The following is a 25,666-nucleotide window of genomic DNA, read 5'->3' on the forward strand; positions in this document are numbered from 1 at the left end:
CCCAGTTGATAGATCTGTTCTCTTGCCTACAATATCAAGAGGATAAATTGAGGCTTCCCTTCACTTCAGTAAGCCATGTGCAGAAAACACTTCCCAGAGGATTGTGCCCCCAATGTGAGAAGAATCATAGTTCAGTGGTAGAGCTCATGCCTAGCACTCCAAAGTTTGCAGGTCTAGTCCCTGACATTTCCAGTTAAAAAGGATCAGATAGGAGATAGGAATGACACTTGCCAAAGACGCTGGGGAGCTGGCATGGAACCACGTTCCTGTGCTCTTCCATCTATCTACTTATACAGTGGGTATTTGTACATCCTGAGACTGACAAATGAACTGCTGCACATGATTCATAATGTGTGATATTAAGGATGATAATGTACTGGGTAAGTTCTCACTGCACAGTTCTGGCACAAATACAGAGTCAGGAGATTACCATCTTGCCCTGGGTTAATTGCATTTTTACATCATAAAATTGGCTGCGGATGCCACCGTAATGTTCTGTTCTTTCCTTAAGTTACGCTGGAGTCTCAAGACTTAAAGCAATTCCATTTATTTATTTGAAGTATTTATATGCACCCTTACCGATTTTCTCTGGGTTTGTAATAACAAGATAAAAAACATTTTAAACACAAAGAGAGTTCCAAACAGCCTTAGAGAAATCCAAGCTAAAACGGTGTACCTGTAATAAGCCCCTAAAGCTCTTGAGCTACAAAGTATGCAGGGATGGAGGACGTGGAGTCATTGCATAATACAGATGCTGCCACAGTAAGTATTTCTTCTCTTATTGCTCTAGTTACTGGCATTCATTTATTTATTTACTAGCCGTCCCCTGCCATGCGTTGCTGTGGCCCACATTGGGGTTCTGTATGGGAGGTTTGGCCCAATACTATCGTTGGTGGGGTTCAGAATGCTATGTGATGTTAGGTGAACTATAAATCCCAGCACCTACAACTCTCAAATGTCAAGATTCTATTTTGCCCCCAAACTCCACCATTGTTCACATTTGGGCATATTGAGTATTCGTGTAAAGTTTGGTCCAGATCCATCATTGTTTGAGTCCACAGTGATCTCTGGATGTAGGTGAACTACAACTCCAAAACCCAAGGTCAATGACCACCAAACCCTTCCAGAATTTTCTGTTGATTGTGGGAGTCCTGTGTGCCACGTTTGGTTCAGTTCCATCATTGGTGGAGTTCAGAATGCTCTTTGATTGTAGGTGAACTATAAATCTCAGCAACTACAACTCCCAAATGACAAAATCAATTTTTTGAGTGAAAGACATACATTGGGTTGCTTGGTGTCTTGTATCCAAATTTGGTGTCAATTCGTCCAGTGGTTTTTGAGTTCTGTTAACCCCACAAACGAACATTACATTTTTATTTATATAGCTTTACTATAATTATATCCCACTCTTCTCACCCCGAAGTGGATTCAGAGTGCAAAACCAAGTTTTCACCTTTTTTCTAAAAACCACGAGGGAAAGAGCCAGTGTAATTTCACTGGGGAGGGAGTTTCATAGCTGAGGGGCCACCACTGAGAAGGTCCTGTCTCTCATCCACACCGATTGCGCCTGCAACAGAGGTGGGTCCAAGAGCACGGCCTCCTCAGAAGATCTTAACGCTCTTAACAGATTCATAGGGAGAGATACGTTTGGATAGGTAAGTTGGGCTGGAACTGTTTAGGGCTTGGTATATTATTGAAGGACAGATGTTCCTTCTTGTAACCTGGTCTTAGATTGTGTAGGACTTTATATATTAATAATATATATAACCCTTGCTTAGAAGTAGTCTGCCAACTATTGTAGAACTATTGACATAAGTGTAAAATGTACTCCCCTCTGCCAATATGTAATGTTATCAGAATATATTACAGCAATACCGCCTTGAGGTTACTAATCATGGTAGTCAGGCTATTGCTTTCCAATAACAGGTGTACTTGGTTAGTAGTTTACATTCCTAGAGAAAGTACTTTGGCTTTATTTGACAGTGTGAATAAAGGAGTACCACCAAACTGTCAAGCGTTCCTTCAGAGAAAGTGTATGTTCTGCTTAGAGATGGCAATTGCTTAGTCTAATTCATGGACTAAGGAGACACTCATCACATTGCTTCTAAATTACCGAGGTACTGCGTTAGCTTGTTAGCCCTCATCCAACCCACCCAAACACTCTTAGTGGAATGATTAAGTGGAAATTTTGCACAAAAAGAAATGTGGAATGAGATGAAGACATCCATGTGAAAGATATTAATTTCTTATGCTAAAACATTTACAAATTCAAATACTTGTGTTTTAATTCAAAGTCAGACTTGGCCACTGTAGTCCACGCTCTGGTTACATCCTGAATAGACTCCTGCAACATGCTCTATGTGAGGTTGTCTTTGAAGACTGTTCAGAAGCTTCAAATGGTCCAACAGGCGGCAGCCAGATTGTTCACCGGATCGATGTACAGGGAGCATACAACCTCCCTGTTACATCAGCTCCACTGGCTGCCAATCTGCTACTGAGCACAATTCAAAGTGCTGGCCTTAGCCTATAAAGCCCTAAATGGTTCCGGCCCAGCTTACCTGTCCGAACTTATCTCCCCCTATGAACCATTTCGGAATTTAAGATGGTCTGTGGAGGCTCTTGTTCCCGCCTCCTTCGCAATGTATGACTGGCAGGGACGAGAGAAAGGGCCTTTTCAGTGGTGGCCCCCTGGCTGTGGCATCCCCTCCCCAGGGATTTTTGATCAGCCCCCTCCCTCCTGACCATCCAAAAGAGGTTGAAAACATGGCTTTGGAATCAAGGCTTTGGCGAACAATTGTAGTGCAATAGATGGATATGAAATTATGTGCAATGACCACTGGAATGGCCTGGATTACGATTGTGAAAAGTGTGGTTAAGAGTGAATATAATGTTTTTATATGTTTTAACGTGTTTTAAATTCTATCTTGAAATGTTTATTTTAATTCTACATTGTTTTAAGGCAACAAATAGTTGCCTATGTGTAAAGCTGCCTTGAGTCCCCATTGAGGTTGAAAAGGGCAGGGTATAAATATGGCAAATACAATAAATAAAAAAATAAAAAACTTATGATTGGTCAAGATCAGGGGTCCCCAAATTAAACCCCATGGGCTTGATGTGGCCCTCCAAGGTCATTTACCCAGCCCCTGTCCTAAACTTTAGACTTAGGGTTGCTCTGAGTCTGAAATGACTTGAAGGCACCCAACAACAACAATCCTAATTAACGTGACTATCTCATCAGCCAAAAGCAGGCCCACACTTCCCATTGAAATACTGGTAAGTTTATGTTGGTTAAAATTGTTTTTCAATTTAAATATTGTAATGTTCTTTCATTTATTTATTTTTTGCGCTACAAATATATGCATTGTGCCTCTTCCCAAACAGTATGGAGGACCATGAACTGACCCTTAGTTTTAAGAATTTGAGGACCCCTGGTCAAGATAGTACCACTGTAAATGGGACAGGCTTTTAAGACTCATCTTGATTTTGGAAAGTTGGACTAATTCTCTTACATTCTTTGGGATGCCTCAGACTTTCAGTGGATTAAAGCCAGTGACTAGGAATAAAAAATGTACTAAATTCCACTTAGTACTAGCTGTTTGCTTCAGGCTTTATAGACAATTTGGCAACATGCCTCCAATTATGTGGTTCATTTAAATTGAGGGTATAGTTGGAAGCACTAAATGCATTTCTGTTTCTTTAGTTTGGGATATGAAGTCCATTACTTGAATTACAGTATGTTTCCACGGAATACTGTCTCTTCCAATAGAGTATGAGCTGAACAATCTTACAACTTTTACAATTTCTTGGTTTAAATTTTATTTCAGTTTCAGAATTTGGTATGCAATATTTAACAAAATTCAGTATTTTGATTTGAGAAAGCATATTTAAGAGTATTATTATTTTCTTCTAGTTCTACCTTTTATGTTTTATGCATTTAAATAATTTTAATGATTTTAATGACCAGAACTGTTTTGCTTTTTCTAACTAGTAGATGTTTATGATTGTTGTTTTTACATTGTGTTACGCTCTTGTTTGTTTGTTTTTATTTTGCTTTATGTTGCTGTTTTATATTATTTTAACTATATTGATTGGGCATGTCCCCATGTAAGCTGCCCTGAGTCCCTTCGGGGAAATAGAGGCGAGGTACAAAAATAAATTATTATTATATTGTTATTAAATTATTTTAATAAAGAAATGCTTTATTTTATTTTAGTGTTTATATGTTTTGGGTTTTACATTGTAAATTGTATTGTTTTTAGCATTATTAGCTGCTTTGAATCTATTTTAAGTGATAAAAAGTGGGATGGTGACAATAATTCTGTTTGAACTGTTGTTCAGTATCAATTAAGTGTTAAAAAGGAGACACTTAAAAACACTTACCAATTAGAATAAATCTTTACAAATAACGAACCATTGTGATAACATTTCTGAAATTGGGTTGCTGTGAATTTTCCGGGCTGTATGGCTATGTTCCAGAAGCATTCTCTCCTGACATTTCACCCACATCTGTGGCAGACATCCTCAGTGGTTGTGAGGTCTGTTGGAAACTAGGCAAATGAGGTTTATATATCTGTGGAATGTCCAGGGTGGGAGAAATAACACTTGTCTGCTTGAGTCAAGTGTGAATGTTGCAATTGGCCACCTTGGTTAGCATTGAATGGCCTTGCAGCTTCAAAGGGACCCACATACCTTCGTGACCGTACCTCTCTCCATGAACCATCTTGGGCCCTCCATTCTTCTGGGGAGGCCCTTCTTTTGCCCCTGCCAGTCTCCCAGACTCGTCTGGTGAGTACAAAGGAGAGAGCTTTTTCCTTTGTGGCTCCCCGACTCTGGAACTCACTTCCTGGAGAGATTAGGAAAGCCCCTACTCTAGAAACCTTTAAAATGAACCTCAAAACCTGGCTCTTCTGCTGCGCATTTGATGAATAGATTTACATCCTCATACTAGTGCTTAGTTTTAACTGTTTCTGTTATTGGAGTGCATTCCCCCCTATAGGAAAGCTTTGCTTCACGACCTCCACTAAAACAAGCTCTCCTTCGCAAATAATCTGTCCTTGTTTATCTCGTGTTTATCTCGCCTGAGTTTTAAATCTGTTTCTACTCAGCATTCTTTTATCCATTACATGTAGCTCGCCCATGTTATTGTGATAGTGATTATTGTAATTTTATATTGCTATGTTGCCTTTGTTTTATGTAATTGTGTTATTATTGTTCATTTGCATTTTCGGTTTTGTTTTATTTCATGTAATTGTTGTTTTGGGCTTGGCCTCATGTAAGCCTCACTGAGTCCCCATCGGGGAGATGGAATGGGGTACAAATAAAGATTATTATTATTATTATTATTATTATTATTATTATTATTAAAGCCTGGCTGATTCCTGCCCGGGGCAATCCTTTGTTGAGAGCTGCACTAGATTTCAAAGGCTTGTTCAAATAGCCACATTTTTACTTCTTTACAGAAGGTCAAGAATCCAGAAATCGTAGTCTGAGGCTGTTCAGTACTCATTGCACATATTCCAATTATAATACATTATTGCACTGCTTCTCCAAAGGCCTGGTCCCAGAGCCAGGTTTTTACTCTTCTTCTGAAGGCTAGGAGGGAGGGGGCTAATCTAATATCCCTAGGGAGGGAGTTCCACAACTGAAGGGCCACCACTGAGAAGGCCCTGTCTCTCGTCCCCTCCAGTCACATCTGTGAAGAAGGTGGGACCGAGAGCAGGGCCTCCCCAGATGATCTTAAGCTACTAGATGGTTCATAGGGAGAGATATGTTCGGACAGGTAAGCTGGGCCGGAACTGTTTGCAGTGGTTCTCAACCTGGGGTCCCCAGATGTTTTTGGCCTACAACTCCCAGAAATCCCAGCCAGTTTACCAGCTGTTAGGATTTTTGGGTGTTGAAGGCCAAAAACATCTGGGGACCCCAGGTTGAGAACCACTGGTTTAGGGCTTTATAGGCTAAAGCCAGCACTTTGAATTGTGCTTGGTAGCAATGCGCTAACAGCTGTTAAATAAATAAATAAAGTTGGATGGTAGACTGGTATGCATTCGGTAAATAACAGCTTTATTACCAATTATATCAGATTAGTGTTGCTTGGGAGAATCAACAATAATCATTAATGATAATTCAGTTTCACACATTCTAGAGGATCAATGCCTATGCCTTTCAGTGCTCAAAGATCCCTCATGTTGTGTACTAGTCTCATTGGCCCTTAAGAAAGCATGTCTTTCCCAATCAGCTACTCTGTGTGAATGGAAAAAATAATTGGGGTGCCCTCTATATGGATTTTGTGAATACAGGGATCTATATTTTAAGTTAGACCAACTCAAATATCGCCACCAAATTTATTGACAGTCCGTTTAGCCATTTACCTGTGATGCAGCAACAAACAAACATGAACTCAATTTGTTTAAATAGGTTTAAAAGAAATAAAATAGAGACTGTTTCAGACATTTTTATTTCAGTTGCCTTATGGAGTATGAGAAATTATAAGATGCTAAAACAACTGGATAAAGTTGCAGAATATGTAATCATAGCCGTCACGAAAGGAAAATTTCTGAAGTTGAGTATGCAAATGAAGCACCAGGTTTATATGAAATGGCTTTTAAAAAACTTGGATACAGCTACTGTCTTTCAAGCAAAATCAAAGCATTTGTTGGAAGCTTCTCATGCAGTTCCCCCCTTTTCTTCTCTTAAAAAGCTGCTGAGATGAGAAGCTTGTCCGCCTCTATTTGAAGGGAAATGTTTGACACGGAGCCATAGCATGCACATCTATTCAGTTATAAATAGCTTCTTTTTCTATATTGATCCTAGTTAAAAATCCAGACTTCTGAAAAAATGGTATATCTTTTATGAGATGTGCAGAAGTGATTTTGCAGGTTTTCTGTGAAGTATAAAAATTGAAATAAATATTCCAGCTTAGAAAGGGCTGAAAGACGTATGCATTATTTTGTTCGTCATATGAATTTATCCCATCCATTGAATCGGTTCCTATTCATTACATCAGTACTAAATCAAAAATAAACTGTGTATGAAAACATCTGACGATTCTTTCTTCCTCAATGCTGAGTCTGTACCAGCTTTCCCCATTATGACATTTTCCAGATGTTTGAACTCTAGCTTGAGGGATTCTTATATAGAGGGCACGTTGGAATTTTATTTCTGTTTAAAAAGTAGTCTGGTTCAGTCATTTTTATTATTATTAAATTGAGATTTGAGAGGCAAGAACCTGCCTTTTTCTCCACTGAACTAGCCAGCTTCAGACTTTCTGTCATGGTTGGGTTGTAAGTTTTTTGGGCTGTATGGCCATGTTCCAAAAGCATTATCTCCTGATTTTTCGCCTGCATCTGTGGCAGGGTTGTGATATCTGTTAGAAACTAGAAAAGTTTATATATCTGTGGCATATCCAGGGTGGGAGAAAGAACTCTTTGTCTGTTGGAGATATGTGTTAATGTTTCAATTGGCCACCTTGATTAGTTAATGGCCTAGCAGTTTTCAAAGTCTGGCTTCTTACTGCCTGGGGGAATCCTTTGTTGAGAGGTGATTAACTATCCCCGATTGTTTTTGTCTGGAGTTTCCCTGTTTTTGAATGTTGTTCTTTATTTACTTTTATGATTTTAGATTTTTTTTTAAAATATTGGTAGCCAGATTTTGTTGATTTTCATGGTTTCTTTCTTTTTGTTGAAATTGTCCACATGGTTGTGGATTTCAATGACTTCTCTGTGCAGGGCCGTAGCCAGGGTTCCACCCCCCCCCCCGAACCCTGGTTTACTGAAGAATTTTAACTGGTTAGCCAAGTTATGAGTAAACCAGGTTTCTTTTTCAACAACACCCCCCCCCCCCGGGCTATGGCCTTTCTCTGTGAGTCTGACATGGTAGTTGTTAGAATGGTCCAGCATTTTTGTGTTCTCAGATAATATACCAGGTAGGTTCATCAGGTGCTCTGCTCTGGCTGACTTCTCTGGTTGAAGTAGTCTGCAGTGCCTTTCATGTTCCTTGATTCCTGTTTGGGCAATGCTGCACTTGGTGGTCCCTATGTAGACTTGTCCATAGCTGCATGGTATACGATAGTCTCGCGCAGAGGTGAGAGGATCCCTCTTGTCCTTTGCAGAACGTAGCATTTGTTGGATTTTCTTTGTGGTTATTTAACAGCACTTTATCTAGATTTTATCAAGACAGGGTATAAAATCATGTCCCTGTCTTCCCTTCTCCTCTTTAGCTGTAGGGTTCTTTTGTCTCCTTCATGATTAATCAATCAGGTAATAAAGATGCCTAAGATCTGCCAAAGGATCTTCAAACTGAAGTAATCATAGCAGATTTTGACTATATGTTCAAAAAACAGCACAGATTTATTATATAATCAGATTACCATCTAAATCAATCTTCTTTTCTGGAGGGAAATCCATGGAAGTAGAATACCTGTCAAAAGAAGAACGGCTAGATTCATTTTAAGCACAGTTTGTTGTACTTACTGATCATATTTAAATATGGTGTAGTGAGGTGCAGCTATAAGATAAAATATGATTTAAAATTCCCATAAGTATTCAAGGAATTAAAATAGCAAATTATATTTTATAATACTAGTTTATTTCATATAATAATTCGAAGATGACTTACAATTAGTTTTACCCCTTTATCTCACCCGGAGTTTTAAAATCATTTTATGTACATGCGGCCCGCTCTCTGTCATTATGTTTGGTTTCTATGTTCTGTGTATATTGTTTATATGCTTTGATGTTTTTCCACTTTATACTTTAATTTTATGTTGTTTATTTTAATGTAATTTTGTATTTTTTTCTTTGTATTGTAATTTGTTGTTAGGGCTCCGATTCCCCGCTGGGGGAGATGGTGGCGGGGTATAAATAAAGTTTATTATTATTATTAAACTAAAGGACTAGCACAAGTTACAAGGGTGGGTCAAAAAGTTTTGCCTCCTTTGTCATAAAAACGTTATGAATGAACATGTAACAGCAGAAGTTGCTACAGATCATAGCCTGAATTATCCTCTACACAAAATTACCATTCAACCCTTACCTTAACCCATAATTTTGTACACATTTGTGCCATCTTGTAACCCAGGCATCAAAACCATTTTGGAAAAATTCAGGGTTTTGTTTTGTGACCCATAATTTTAAAGCTGTTTTAATGTCATTCAACCATTTAGGTAATCTTTCAGAGGTCCAAACAGGTAAAAGTCAGAAGGGGCTAAATCATAAGCATTATTATTCAATTGATTATGGATGACCTTTGGTGCACAAATTTCTTTTGCCAGAAATTAAACGATGATTCTTTATTTTAGCTTCAGATTCATGGTTCTAATCAGTAAATTGGAAAAAGAAAAGGCTGTATCAGTAGAGTAAGGCTACCTCTATCATATCATGCATAGATAGTCCAGTAGCTGTGAAAGAAATAAAAGTTAGAGCGATGGAGGCATTATTTTTTGACCCACCCTCGTATTATAGCATACATCTTCAGGATTTTCTGGAATTGGTGATAAATTCATTTGCTTCACGATTCATTGTGAATTTAACAAATTCATACATCCCACGTACAAAACAGAGCTAAATGTCAAAATATGTGCTTTCCTGAAGTTTGTGATGCAGTTCAGATGAAAAAAAATCTTTGCAAAATAAATATTTAAGGCACTGACTAGAAAAAAGTATGTATGTGTGGAAATGAACACAAAAATCCTTTATTAAATAGAAAATAAATATTTGCAAGGTCAAACAAGTGTTACATTTGAATCTATTGGAAATATGTGTATAAAATAGAAAAAGATCACCACAATATATAAGTTCTCAGGTTAATAAAAGCCGATATTAAGCAGAACCAGAATGGAAACAACACTGGAAAAATAAGAACTTGAGTTTAATAGATTTGTCTTTTTCTAAATTAGAGCTCACTTCACTGAATGTGTGGATGACCTCAGTTATGTGTATATACAAAAATGTATATACAAACGTGTAAAAAGGAAAGATAAAAATTACAAATGTTTAAGTGGCAATGGCATAGGAAAGAATGTGACAGTTTAATTAAAGGTATGCCCAACACAGTTGTGGCAGCAGCTAAATAGAAAAATAATTATAACTTAATGAAATTAATGAAATCTTACCTTAAAAAGGGATTCTTAATAGAGTGAAGAAGGAATTCTGGTGGTGATTCTCTGGTGGAAGGGAAAAATGACAGATGGTGTGGAGGACAGGAAGGCTGGAGGCCTATCATATGTCAATATTTGAGGAAGCCGAGGTCGGGCAGGAGCTATTTGTGGAAGGTTACAAAGGTTGGTGCCAAGAACAAGTTTGATAATTATTAATCCAGGGAGAAGCAAACATTTGAAGATATGGTATAACAGCGCCACCTCCTGTCTGGTTGAAGTAAATAGCAGACAAAATGTAATACACCTTTTTAAATGGATCAATTGAAAGAACAAATGTATTGTGAATGTATTGGGAAGATAATTAAGGAGGATTAATAAGGGAAATGCTTGCTTTTAATAAGTTAAAGATACAGAGATGAAGATGTGTGGAATCATATAATATGATGTGTGAAGAAATATATGAAGTTATGATTCATTTTAATGGTCATCTGGGAGCGAGGTCAGATGATGTAAGGGGAAAGTTGTGGAAAACATAATATTTTGCCAACAAGTGTTCTTGCCAACAAATGTTCTTGGCCACGATTCGAGGACAAACTGATTAGATTGTGTAAATGTCAAATGGATGTACGCATGTGCAAACTGGATAATTTTGCCTATAAATACTGGGTGTTTTGGATCAGTATTTTGTACCTCACCAGCCAGATTGGAGCTGAGGTGCCCTTACCCGGGTAAGCATTAAATTCTGTGAACTTGCAAAGCTGTCTCTGTCTCTTCCTTCTTCCTCTTCCTCCTGGAATCTTTTGGGGACCCCCCTTCCCCGCTACAAAATGGCGCCCAACGTGGGGCTGGAGAACAGGAAGAAGGAAAGGTAAGCTTTTGGAAGCTGGTGCCTCTCACTCGAGGGCTGGACAAGGCATGGATCAGGGGAGACGAAAAAGGGTACCCATAAGAAAAATCGCCTCCACTGGCCTGTTCCTTCGCTGGCTCCTTGACTGGGAGTGCATTGAGAAGTAACAGCTGCAGTTCCAGAAAAAGGGAAAAGCTAGCTTTTTAAGGTATAGGCATTTGTGGATATGCCTGAGGAAACAGGTTTGGGGGAACATTTTTTTCAAAGGAGGTACTGCAGACCTCAAGAAGAAAACCCCCCTGAGTGTTGCGTTCGCCACAGAAGGCTCACTCTTAGGTTGGGAAAAAGTGCACTTTTTTTAAAAGGGAAAATTGTTATGTTGATCCTATGTGTTGTGTATTGTGGAATCTGGCTGTGTCTATATGCATTGTCCCTTCTAGCTGCTTTGCAACCGTATGTCTGTTTCTGTTTTTGCTTTGTCTCTTTGTTAAATGTCAGTATGTTCATAAAGAAAAGAAACTAATGGTTATAGGCTTCCGGGAAAAAGCCAAAAGAAAAGGAAAAAGAAAGAAATGATGATGAAATGAGAAAAAATAATGGGAAAAAAAAGGAAAAGAGAAAAGAAAAATATGTGAAATATGTGTCTGTCTTTTGGGAAAAAGGGAAAATGTCTGTATACATTCTCTGGAAAACTTGAATGTGTGTGTGGTTAGAAAAAGAAAAAGAATGTGTGTAGCTGTTTGTGTTGTGAGAGAAATAATCTTTACAGGTTTCAAATAAAAGGAAAAAGAGGATAATTCAGGAAAAACCTGGAACAATACATATGATGGGGAAAGACCAAGTATGTGGGTAAGAGAGTCATCCAAGAAGAAAAGTTAAGGTATGTTGAGAGAATGTTGAGAAAGCAAGGAAAAAGTAAGTCAGAGCGAAATGGTTAATCACAGGAGAAGAACCAGAGTGTGTGATTACCATGTGGGAAAAGAATTGAAAAGAGAGAATGAGAATGTAAAAGAAAGTCATACAGTAGTGATGAAATGTTAGTACAGAAGTAAAGAGGGATTAAAGATAATGAAAGAAAACTGTTGAGATGTGTGAGAAAGAAGTGTGAGAAGTGAATGATTAGATTCCCTTTTGAGAAGAGAATTGCAGTAAAGAGTAAATGAGTGTATGTATGGAATCAGTTTTGGGATGAATAAGTTTGTTGTGTGAGGTTGTGTGAGGTTGATTGTTTGCAAATGCCTGGTGAGATTGAAAAGGGAAAAATTATGTGTTGAGAGTATTTAAGATGGCCACTTAAATGCCCTCACGGGGAGAGAAGAAATTGGGAAAATCTTTTGGGAAAAAAAATTGATATTAGTTGTGAAACTGTCTGAGAGAGAAAGTAGTGGCAATTTGAGATGCATTTAAATTTAGAAGATTTTGTGGGGAGAGCTGTGATAAAGTGAATGTTGTGGGGTTGCTTTGCTAAAATACTGAGATGCTTTTTAAGGTTCAAAATGTTAAGAAATTTGAATTGGTAAAAGGAAGATAAACTGTTGCAATATGAGATGGAAGTGAGGAGGATTAAACATCAAGGAAAGAAGTACAGATTTTAAAAATGTTAATTAATTACCTGTTACAGTATCCCCCTGTTTTACCCGAAGATTTAAAGTGGATGAAAGATCCTGGGGAGTGTGACATCTGAGACAGGAGTGAAAGGGGTCTGCTACTTGATGAATTCCCACGGGTACGAGGAAGTAAAATTGTGGATGAGCTAAGCCTGCTTAAGAGAGAGAAGACTACACAGCAGAGGACCCTGACTTACAGCAAATAAACTTAAGAGTTGGATGATTGAATAAAGAACTAATTAAACCATACATAAATAAAATAAAAAGACATACACTTCAAAGACTTAAAACATAAGAATAAAGTTGCCCTGAATAGGAGAGAGACTTAGTTTTTGAAACTACAATCAAGCAAGAAGAAAGAAGAAAGAAGAAAGAAGAAGAGCGAATGGACTTTTTGGGTGACGGGGGTGTATTTGTGGGACTTCTGATTATCGTGGGGTTGATCTGGTTGGCTTACCGTTATAAGCATGTTTTATGGGGGAAAGCTTATTCGTTTTGGAATGTGGAATACTTATTACCTGATGGTGTTGAGTGTAATTGTCACGAAGTTAGTGCAGGGAGGATGGGAGCAGAACATATTCCACCAGATGATTCGGGACATAGCGAATGAGACAGAAGCTACTGACTGTTGGATTTGTAGTCATGGGCCTACTTCCCAGCGTGAGGGATGGCCACTTATGGTAGGAACATTATTAAGTCAAAAGGGATGGAGCGCTTTAAGGCCTCAAAATTATGAGATGACTGAAACTTTACTTGATCCAGGACAAGCTATAGTAACACATGCAGGGACTTCGCCAGAGGCCCCAGCTTGCATTATTTGGGAGAAAGATGAGAGATGGACCCAAGATAGAGACAACCCTCTCCACACACACACCAAATAGAACTTGGTCATTATCCCAATTGTAATCTCCTTCTCCATGTATTCAAAACGGAGGCGTCTGAAGATATTAGCCTCTTAGCCCGTTTGGAACATTCAAGAAGGGTAAAAAGATTTGATGGAGTTGTTTCACCAGAATTGGGCACGCACATTAAACAGGCCCAGGCAAAAGTAGCCAGCAGGGGTCGTGATCCACCAAAGGCTCCTAGCAAAGGGCTGCCTCAGGGCCAGGGGGAACCACCTGTTGAAGGGCCACAGCAGAGTAGAGGAGAATCAAATCCTGCAAAAGTGGTAAAAGGGGTGGAAGCCCACCAGGAAGTGCCTAAATCGTTGGTAGCCAAGGGTGGCTTGTCTCAGGGATTGTATTGGATCTGTGGACAATGGGCAGGAAAGATTCTACCGCCGTTTTGGGAAGGTACGTGCACGATTGGCACTCTGATGTTAGCAGATGTGACAATATACCCAGAACAACAATCCCAGGTGACTTGGAGAAGGGAGCGTGAAGAACAGCGTTTGAAAAGAGCTTATGATGAAGCACTTGGATATGATCCAGACCAAACTTATTTAAATGAGGGAGAAAGGCTGGGAGCCATCTTGTTCCCTGCTGTGGGCGTAGCTCTAAATATAAAACAGATTCGGAGACTCTCAGCTCAAGTGGAGAGGCTGGCGAACAAAACTGTGGCTGGAATAAGAGCTCTGCAGACAGAAGTTGATTCCTTGGCAGGGGTCCTGATGCAACACAAACTTGCTTTGGACTACCTATTGTCTGTAGAAGGAGGACTATGTTCTTTTCTAAATACCACGTGTTGCCACTATATAAACAAATCAGGAGAGGTTGAATCTGATATAAATAAGATACAGAAAGTAGTATCTACCATCAGAATTGGATACGCCCCAAAGGGAGAGAGTGTTTTTGGCTGGTTAACTGATTGGTTGCCGAATTTCCAATGGTTAAAAGACCTCATCGTCGTAGGATTTGTTATCTTGATAATTGGTATTCTAATCATGTTCCTACTGCCTTGTGTGATTGCTTGCTTAAGAAATATGATTGAAAGAATTGTTACTGCGGCAAATGCCCGACATGGAAGTCAATTGAAACAACTCGTGACTCTGGAGATAGAAGAGATGCAACAGTTATCCAGGGGAAATAAGGTGGTATAATCACACTAAGGGTGTGACTCCGAAAAATGAAGTTTTCTTCGTCACAAGATTTTGTGGGGTATGTGGCAGCAGCTAAATAGAAAAATAATTATAACTTAATGAAATTAATGAAATCTTACCTTAAAAAGGGATTCTTAATAGAGTGAAGAAGGAATTCTGGTGGTGATTCTCTGGTGGAAGGGAAAAATGACAGATGGTGTGGAGGACAGGAAGGCTGGAGGCCTATCATATGTCAATATTTGAGGAAGCCGAGGTCGGGCAGGAGCTATTTGTGGAAGGTTACAAAGGTTGGTGCCAAGAACAAGTTTGATAATTATTAATCCAGGGAGAAGCAAACATTTGAAGATATGGTATAACAGCGCCACCTCCTGTCTGGTTGAAGTAAATAGCAGACAAAATGTAATACACCTTTTTAAATGGATCAATTGAAAGAACAAATGTATTGTGAATGTATTGGGAAGATAATTAAGGAGGATTAATAAGGGAAATGCTTGCTTTTAATAAGTTAAAGATACAGAGATGAAGATGTGTGGAATCATATAATATGATGTGTGAAGAAATATATGAAGTTATGATTCATTTTAATGGTCATCTGGGAGCGAGGTCAGATGATGTAAGGGGAAAGTTGTGGAAAACATAATATTTTGCCAACAAGTGTTCTTGCCAACAAATGTTCTTGGCCACGATTCGAGGACAAACTGATTAGATTGTGTAAATGTCAAATGGATGTACGCATGTGCAAACTGGATAATTTTGCCTATAAATACTGGGTGTTTTGGATCAGTATTTTGTACCTCACCAGCCAGATTGGAGCTGAGGTGCCCTTACCCGGGTAAGCATTAAATTCTGTGAACTTGCAAAGCTGTCTCTGTCTCTTCCTTCTTCCTCTTCCTCCTGGAATCTTTTGGGGACCCCCCTTCCCCGCTACACAGTAACTGGTTATTATGCATTTATCTCAATTTTGCTGTAAAGTAAAACCTGTTATGAGAAAGGAAGTTATTGTTTCGATTACAAACAAAATAAATAGAATTTTCTCTTTGCTGTTCAAAGGGCAACTCTGGCATGCAAGTCCTAAATTGGAATTCACGGATTATATAGTGAGTTAAATAGATATAACATGACTGGAGCGGAGGTTTCATTACTATTAGATTAATACTATTAATCAGTCTTTGTTCGTACGTTCTCCAATTTTAGCATAAAATTAGAAGCCAGAGTTTGAATCCAGCTTGGCCATGGAAACCTATCAGGCAGCCTTGGACAAGTTACACGCTTGACGTTAGAGAAAGACAAAGGCATACTCTAAGCAAATCTAGCCAAGAAAGTCTTGTGACCCTTATGGTCACTGTAAGTTGAAAAAAACTTTAAAGCACCCAACAGGAACTTTGCTTAAGTCAACTAAATAAAATGAATCAAACCCAAGCCCTGCATAGTTTGGGACCAGATTACCTACCTTCTCTCTTACAATCTGCCCCACACACTTAGGTCCTCTGGGGGGTGGCTACTCCAACCAGTTAAAATCCAACTGGTGACCGTCACCTGGAAGACCTTTTCATTGGCTATCCCAAGGTTTGGAACAACCTGCCAGAAGAGCTCCAACAGCTGGATCAGCTGAAGGAATCTGAAAACCATCTAAAGACCTATCTCTTCCGGAAGGCCTACCCAGCCAGTTTTAAGCATGAATTTTAAACTAGTGTTTAATCACTGTTCTGTGTCTTTTAATTTGTATTGTATAAAAATACCTTTTACTGTCTATATTTTATAGAAATACATTTTAATATGCATATTTATAGAATTTTACAATGTTTATGTGTTTTAATTATGCTGTAACCCACCTCGAGCCATGAGGAGAGGGGGATAAGAAATAAAATTATTATTATTAGAGTAATAAATGAAGTGACAAAATGATCAAACATAAACAAGATAGGGTCTTGAGACGTTCAAAAAGTTTTTAAAACCCAGGACTTTGTCTGAACTGGATATGGCGACCTTATAAATGCTGGATGAGCTTCCCATTGCAATTGCCTTGCAATCCTGATGTCTTTTTGAGATCACCACTGATCTCGTTATGGAAGATAGCCTGAGGTTATCTCAGTGATCACGCAAATAATTTTAGTAAATATAGCCCAACAGTGGCTTTTATGAAAACTACAAGCACTGTGATGTTTTAAAAACAAATGCCCACTTTGAACTTTGCTTATTCCCACTCCTGGTTTCATCAAAATATACTTGCTAATTGCTGCTTCCAGATATGAGAGGTCCAGTCCAATGACCAAGATTGTATTAACTGAATCTTCAGATTCTCACAGGAGTTGAAGAAAAATTGTCTATACTTTATTGTAATGTTTTAGAAGGTGACTGAATAAAATATACTTTACCCAGCCTATCTACTTGCATTTAGCTACACAGCTCTTCAGGGTATCAGAATTATGTGTTTGCTTAGTAGACTTTTCCTGTAAGACTATACAAAATTTTGCTGTTGTTATGTAGTGGTACAGATACTATGGGCCACTGAAAGAACAAGCAAATAGGTCCTAAAACAAATCAAGCCTGAACTCTGCTTAGAAGCCAAAAGGATTAAAATTGGATTGCTGTACTTTAGTCAAATGAGAAGAGACAACTTACCAGAAAGACAGTAATACTTGGTAAGGTAGACGACAGTAGGAAAAGATAAAGACTGCATTCCAGATGGACTCAGTCAAGGAAGCCAAAGCCTTAAGTTTGCAAGGCATGAGCCAGGTGTTTATGATGAGATGATTTGGAGCTCTCTCATTCATAAGGTCACTATATAGCAAAGTCAACTTGACAGCAAAACAACAAAATAGGTTGTTAAAAATAATCTTTCATTTATTTAATTTATTCTCATTTTGAACATGTTATTTTAGTTTTCATTAAGCATACATTAAAGAACTATCTAGTTGAAGGACCTTAAATAAGTTCTAATACAAATCCTGATGGATCTAAACAATTCAGATGTGTATCTTTTGAGACTAAAAGCTAGAACTTGTTTGCCTTGTATTTTGCATCTTAACCACAATTTGAATTTTGTTCTCATGCTGTTGATTATAGGTACTAATTAATTTGAAATTGAATTGAAATGCTTATTTGATTAAAAAAGGCTAATGTGGAAGCTTGGTGGCTTGTTTGAATTCTATTGATGCTATTACAAAACATGATTAGGTCATTTTTGTTTAATTTTAAAAGTTCTTCTGAAACAAATGATGACAAAGAAATTGACAGGGCCAATAATTTTAGCAAGGCAATTTTCTACTGTTATATTAATGTGTTTTTTCTTCTTCTTAAAGGAGATGCCCACTATTCTGCTTATTCATCAGATGGCCAATGAGGGTGCATGGACAATTCTGCCTTTAATGCATGAGTAAGTGAGTATGAATTACGGGGCAGTCGTTTAGGCCAGTTTTAGATAATGTGTGAAAAATAGAAACAAAGGCCATTGATCAATGTACATCAGCTACCTAACTAAGTATATTTAACTAAATAGCCTTTCCTGGCTTATCCACTGTTTCCTCCTCCACATGGAAAACCTGGTAAAATATAATTCACCCATGATCTGATTGCTAACAGAATGTACCTCCTTTCTCCCATGCAGGTAAAGGTAGAATCACAATTTTAAGTAGCGATTGTGAATATAGAATTAATACCGATGAGTAAAGTAACTATTCTGTATTCAGGATCGCTATTTTATCATAATTATGAAAATCATAATGGATTTACTTGTGATTTTAAAATACTGTTTATATTTAATTCTGTTTCAATCTATATTTTAAATTGTATGCTAATTCTTTTATGTAAAGCCTCTTTGAGTCTCCTCTGGGAAAGATAAAGCGGGGTATAAATAAATATACTAAATAAATAAAAAAATAAAAATCACTGCCCCAGCTGTATCTCCTCCCACTCAGTGGTTCTCAACCTGTGGGTCCCTGGGTGTTTTGGCCTACAACTCCCAGAAGTCCCAGCCAGTTTACCAGCTGTTAGGATTTCTGGGAGTTGAAGGCCAAAACATCTGGGGACCCACAGGTTGAGAGCAATTGTACTGGATACTTCATCAGAAGATTCATTCAGTTGGAGATCAGAGCACAGGTGGATGATGCTTATGACAGTTTTGGCAGAATTAGATACTGGATATTATCATCTATAGTAAAACCATTGCAAAATGGAATACTTGTCTACAACCTATTTCACTTTTTTTGCATAAATTATTGCGTGTGAATATTTTGCATAAATTATTATGTGTGATCTCAATTTTTTAAAGATTGCATATACTTACTACATCCTCCATGTCAAATGATTTGATTTATTAATTTAAATGTCAGTGTTTTGTCCTGTTTTTCAGCTGTATCAGCTATCCAAAGTGATTTATAGTTGAACACTTAATTCACACAGTAATTGGGAGACAGCAGCATTGGGGGGGGGGGGGTGGGATCTAATTAGTTAGAGACAAATTCAAGATACTCCACTTCAGCAGAAAAAATGAAATTCAAAAATACAGAATGGGGGAAGTCTGGCTCAATGGCAGTAATTATGAAAAAGATCTTGGACTTCTCGTGGACAAAAAGTTACAACATGAGCCAACAATGTGATGTGTCAGCTTTAAAAGCCAATGGAATTTGGGCCTTCATAAATAGGAATCTAGTGTCTAGATCCAGGGAAGTCATGCTACCCCTCTACTCTGCCTTGGTCAGACCACACCTGGAATATTGTGTCCAATTCTGGGCACCGCAATTGAATAGAGATGTTGCCAAGCTGGAATGTGTCCAGAGGGTGACTAAAATGATCAAGGGTCTGGAGAACAAGCCCTATGAGGAGCATCTTAAAGAGCTGGGCATGTTTAGCCTTCATAAATGAACGCTGAGAGGAGACAAGATGGTCATGTTTAAATATCGGGAGGAAGGAGCAAGCTTGCTATCCGCTGCCCTGGAAATTAGGATGCAGAACAATGGCTTCAAACTACAACAAAGAGATTCTGCCTAAACCTTAGGAAGAACTTGCTAACTGTGAGAGCTGTTCAGCAGTGGAATTTTCTGCTCCGGAATGTGGTGGAGGCTCTTTCTTTGGAGGCTTTTAAACAGAGGCTGGATGGCCATCTGTCGGGGGTGCTTTGAATATGATTTTCCAGTTTCTTGGCAGAATGGGGTTGGAATGGATAGTCCAAAGGTCACTTTTAACTCTATGATTCTACGATTCTAGAGGTGTAGACAATAAAGAAACTTATGGGCAAAATACAACAAATTTCATTCTAATTGTAAGGCTAATGCCTAAATAGGATATGTTTATGAAGAAGAAAGAGTAGGTAATTTTTCTGGCTGACAAATTTCTAAATAATCTTTATTAATAACATGATAGATAAGCTTTCCCAGTCTTGAAATTGATTGAGTTAAATTATTATAAAATGCTTCCCCAAAATATGATTGCATCCAAATGATCCTTGGTTAGAATAGATATGATTAGTTATTATAAACTACTATCAAACTATGATTTTAGATCTTGAGTTACTCAAAAATACAAATTAACAATTGCTCAGGTTTGTATACCTGGGGATATGTGGTCCATTTATAAATGAGACTGTAAATTTTAGAAGAGGTCAACTTGGTGTGAAAAACTGGAGGAGGAGAAAAAAATACCAATTCAAGGTGTGTTATAGAAAAACATGGCTTAACAGATCTAAGTAGGACAACGATTTCTCTTTTGGCTGTATGAATTAGCCCTAGTGTATTGCTGGGAACATCAGATCAAATTATTATTGAAATGTCCTTTATTTTTGTATTTGTGAGACGTGATTGCTTCAATATTATCAACTCTTATTCCTGACAGGTTTTCTGTTACATATAGTAGAAACTCCTCCTGGATTTTTTTCTGTGAAGAAGATACAAGAATACATATTATAAGATTATTGGAGACACTTGGAAGATATGACAAATCTAAGGTGAATTTTACAATAATAAGTGGGTTCCTGTATGTAAATGACATTTTGAAGTGCTCATACACTGAGAGGAAAAGTAGATTTTGGTTACTTTGTGAATATAAAGAACACCTTGCTGAGTACAGAAAGCGCTGTGGGTTTTGATGTGTTTAAATAATGGAAGGTAAAGGTAGTTCATAGTTATGTGTCGAGATGTCAAGGAATCTTTATTACATTACAGCTTTAGTTAGGTTACAGCATTGTAAGAGCCTTATCTCTCTGTCTTGATTCAATGTTAAAGATCCTCTCAGAAATACCAAGAATAAATACCATGTACAGGAGCCACTGGTGGCACAGCAGGTTAAACTGCTGAGCTGCTGAACTTGCTGACCGAAAGGGTGCTAGTTCAAATCTGGGGAGTTGGGTGAGCTCCCTCTGTTAGCTCCAGCTTCTTTCAGCCTAGCAGTTCGAAAACAATCAAATATGTGTAGATAAATAGGTACCGCTCTGGTGGGAAGGTAACGGTGCTCCATGCAGTCATGCTGGCCACATGACCTTGGAGGTATCTACGGACAACGCTGGCTCTTCAGCTTAGAAATAGAGATGAGTACCTACCCCCAGAATTGGACACAACTGAACTTAATGTCAGAGGAATACCTTTACCTACAGATAGCATCACTTTTCCATCATATTTAAAACATCTGAGAAATTACAGATTCTCAACCTAAATCTAGATACTGAAAAAATCCATGGAGAATATATCAAAATGATTAAGACACCAATCAACCTCCCTTTTTTCTTTTCTTTTTTTTTGTCGTGTCAGGAGCGACCTGAGAAACTGCAAGTCGCTCCTTTTGTGAGAGAATTGGCCGTCTGCAAGGACGTTGCCCAGGGGACGCCTGGATGATTTGATGTTTTATCATCCTTGTGGGAGGCTTCTCTCATGTCCCTGCATGAGGAGCGGGAGCTGATAGAGGGAGCTCATCCGCCTCTCCCCGGATTTGAACCTGCGACCTGTCGGTCTTTAGTCCTGCCGGCACAGGGCTTTAACCCACTGCACCACCGGGGGCTCCACACCTCCCTTCCTAATTTCATGTCTCTCTTGGATAGATATGCTGCCATTCTTCCAGAATAAGATAATCTTGGAATAATCAAACCCTTGCCTGGTTAAATATGTAGAATTATCTGAAGGTGTCAAAATGTCAGTGAAAAGGAGAGATCTTTGTAGTCATTCACACAATCTATCACTCTTCTGGCCACAATACAAAAATAAACAAGCAGACAAGTTGCATTCACTTGTGGGACAAAATATTGTGTCTAAGCGGCTTAGCAATTATCACTTTGAGTCATGTGAATGTGTCTCCATTAATTTCCTTTAACAGCTGTTAACTACACGAATAGATAGACACCATGAGTTACCACATTGGGTGACACCAATCCTAGCTCTGCTGTTGTATGGTACAGTCCTTCATTAACGCTATGAACAAGGAGTGCACTAATTCACAGTCCCTCATTCACAGTTGCTTTGCTGACTATTAGGTGAAGACAGATTCTGACTGTAGAATTACATTTGAAAATCTGGGTTGTTGTAGTTTTTTTCCGGGCTATATGGCCATGTTTTAGAGGCATTCTCTCCTGATGTTTCGCCTGCATCTGTGGCAAGCATCCTCAGAGGTAGTGAGGTCACCTCACCTCACAACCTCTGAGGATGCTTTCCATAGATGCAGGCGAAACGTCAGGACAGAATGCCTCTAGAACATGGCCATATAGCGCAAAAAAAACCTACAACAACCCAGTGATTCCGGCCATGAAAGCCTTCGACAATACATTTGAAAATCTGTTTGGGCACTGTGACTTATCAGTGCTACTTATATTAACCTCCCAAAAAATACATCTGCACTCATAAGGGATATTTACAGGTGTATATGTCATGTCTCTAAGAGAACGCTGGCCATAGTTATACTTGTCTTTTGTCAGTATACACAAGCATGCTTGCATACTCACAGACAAGAGCCTTCTGAGATTCTTTGGATAATAGAGATTCTTTAAAAGAATTAAAAAGTCTTTCTGCTCATATACTGTATTTGACAGCACAGCTTATTTATTTACATATTTATTTATTTAAAACATTTGTACCATGTCCTTCTCAACCCCTGAGGGGGGACTCAGGGCAGCTTACAACCAGCAACAATTTGATGCCAACAGCTTGGTTGATTTATATACAAGGCATGTTAAACTCTACTTATTTTCTCCTGCAGGAATTGTTTTTAGGTAAAGCACTACATGATGATGAATCTACAATAATTCACCACTATGCCTTTGCAGAAAACCCTACTGTTTTTAAATTTCCAGATTTTGCTGCTGGTTGGGCATTAAGTATCCCACTTGTAAAAAAGTAAGAACTCCCATTTTATAGTGTTTTCCAAATTTGTGTTCTAAAACATTTGTTAAATGCTTTTCAGAGTAAAGCTAATGGACATATCTTTGGATCCTGTGCCATTTATGTCTTTAAAATAGCACCAGTACTGTGAATTAAATTTTAAAATGAGTTCTTTAGCGTTAGTTCAATGTGATTCTACTTGGCTATATCAGTTATATTTTGAGTTATACCAATTTTCATATTCTGTAGTAGATGAAGCCACCAGGTCATTTTAAAGATAGTTTTATGTACAAAGTATTGCAATAAGTCAGCAGGAAGAATGCTAGGGAATAATAAGTCTATGTAGCCAAACTGCTCTAAGAATAGTTGTAGTTAGGGGAAATCGTTGAAACTAATAATAACCCTGAGATTGTCTAGATTAATTGGCAAAACTTGTACCAGCAAGATATATGTCTTGCCTTTTCAGAGGAAAAACTTCTCGAACAGGCTTTATATCCAGTTCCAAAAAAATTAAAAAAAAATCATAACCACATACTCCCAATGCCTCAATTGTTTGTTGAGATTCAACTTTACTGGTTCTCAACTAGCCCACTATTGAGCCTAGACACCATTTGTATACCTGCACAGCTTTGCTTGATTCAGATGACAGGGACATCAGCTTGTCATCATATGTATATAGATGTGAATTTATATAGATGGTAAAAAGTATGAAGATTGGCTCCCATGGATAATCAGTCTCAGACCTTATCCATTAAACTAGATTCTACAGATATCCATGAAACTAGATTCTACATAATTGGGTTGTTGTAGGTTTTTTCAGGCTATATGGCCATGTTCTAGAGGCATTCTCTCCTGACGTTTAACCTGCATCTATGGCAAGCATCCTCAGGGTTGTGAGGTCTGTTGGAACTAGGAAAATTGGTTTTATATATCTGTGGAATGACCAGGGTAGGACAAAGGACTCTTGTCTGCTGGAGCGAGGTGTGAATGTTTAACAGGCCACCTTGATTAGCATTTGATAGCCTGGCAGTATCTGGGGCAATCTTTTGTTGAAAGGTGATTAGATGTCCCTGATGGTTTCCTCTCTGTTGTTTTGCTGTTGCAATTTTAGTGTTTTTTTTTAATACTGGTGGCCAGATTTTGTTCATTTTCATGGTTTCCTCCTTTCTGTTGAAATTGTCCACATACTTGTGGATTTCAATGGCTTCTCTGTGTAGTCTGACATGGTGGTTGTTAGAGTGGTCCAGCTTTTCTGTGTTCTCAAATAATATGCTGTGTCCAGGTTGGTTCATCAGGTGCTCTGCTATGGCTGACTTCTCTGGTTGAAGTAGTCTGCAGTGCCTTTCATGTTCCTTGATTCGTGTTTGGGCAATGCTGCATTTGGTGGTTCCTATATACATAATTGCTTCAAACAGACAAGGGTTCTTTCTCCAATTCTGGACATTCCACACACACACACACACACACACACACACACACACACCACTTGCCTCATTTCCAACAGACCTCTGAATATACCTCTGAAGATGCTTGCTACAGATGCAGGTGAAACATCAGGAGAGAATGCTACTAGAACATGGCCATATGGCTCAAAAAACTCACAGCAACCCAGATTCTACACAAGTTGACTACACTGAGTTCTGGGCATCTGCACTGGACCTTTATCAATAACAGCAGTAGGTCAACATGGATATGAACAGCCAGACTCTTGTACTTAGCAGATTTATCAGACTCTCTTCTGGTGATTCCTCCAAATTCGTACCATAGCATAACATCACACAGGTAAACTCTACTGGATGGTACATGAAGCTACAGTGGAGACAAATACTTTGCCTCCAATATTGCCACACAGCCAACATAGTAATATCCTAACATTTTGACAGAATGTTTTGTCATATCAATTGTGGGATTGTTCAGTGTGCATTTTATTTCTCATTCTGCTGGTTTCATAGTTCCCCAATAAACAATGAAACTGAATTGCCAGAGAAGAACTGGTTTATTTGGGAGGAAAAAAATAACAACTTTATTTTTATACCCCGCCACAATCTCCCTAAAGGGACTCGGGGCGGCTTTCAGGTGGGACTAAGCCCAAAACATACAACAAACTACACCAACTAAGAACACAATTAAAAACATAACAGCATATAACAATCCAATTAAAACAATTAAAAGCACACCAAGGTATAAAAACATCATTAAAAGTCATTAAAACATCATTAAAAGTATATCAAACCAAACTCAACAGTCAGTAACCAGGACAATAATCTCAATAATTTATAGATTGTAGATGTATAGGTTGCACCTTACATTCTAGGATGTAGCTACAAAATTATTATGCTACTAGGTATGGCCTCTTGATATATTTTTTTAAAATCTCAGTTTAATGTTTCCATTTATACTATCTTTTCTTTTCACAGGCTTGCAAAGAGACTGAAAAATGAGCCTTTAAAATCAGATTTCACAATAGATTTAAAGTATGAGGTAAGTCCTTTTTGTTACTCCTGGAAACTTGTTTTACTTTCTCAACTTCTTATCTCAATGTCTAATTCCTTCATTCATTACTCAGTATATCGAAAATGAGGGATTCGTATCATTATATTCAGTAACAACTAACACGTTCTCTGCCAATTCTTTTGTAATCAAAATGATAATTTATACACAAAAGAGGAAAATATTTTAAGGAGAAAAAATGCTGGAGAAAGCTTAAAATGACTATATGAAATCTGGACATGTTCATTTGTCACAAAATGATGACTTGCATACAGAATTTTTTTTAAAGTGTTT

General features: G+C 38.2%; 1 protein-coding gene across 1 annotated transcript in view; it reads left to right on the forward strand.

Moving 5' to 3' along the window:
* B3GLCT (beta 3-glucosyltransferase) overlaps nt 1–25,666 on the forward strand; it is a 146,167-nt gene that overhangs the window by 58,605 nt on the left and 61,896 nt on the right. Inside the window, exons 5-8 of the mRNA XM_067466595.1 lie at nt 17,888–17,961; nt 20,415–20,526; nt 22,761–22,897; nt 25,300–25,363. Coding sequence (XP_067322696.1) covers nt 17,888–17,961; nt 20,415–20,526; nt 22,761–22,897; nt 25,300–25,363 — 387 coding nt within the window. The remainder of the gene's footprint in view (nt 1–17,887; nt 17,962–20,414; nt 20,527–22,760; nt 22,898–25,299; nt 25,364–25,666) is intronic.

This window comes from Anolis sagrei, chromosome 3 (assembly GCF_037176765.1).
Source record: "Anolis sagrei isolate rAnoSag1 chromosome 3, rAnoSag1.mat, whole genome shotgun sequence".
NCBI classification, from domain to species: Eukaryota; Metazoa; Chordata; class Lepidosauria; order Squamata; family Dactyloidae; genus Anolis; species Anolis sagrei.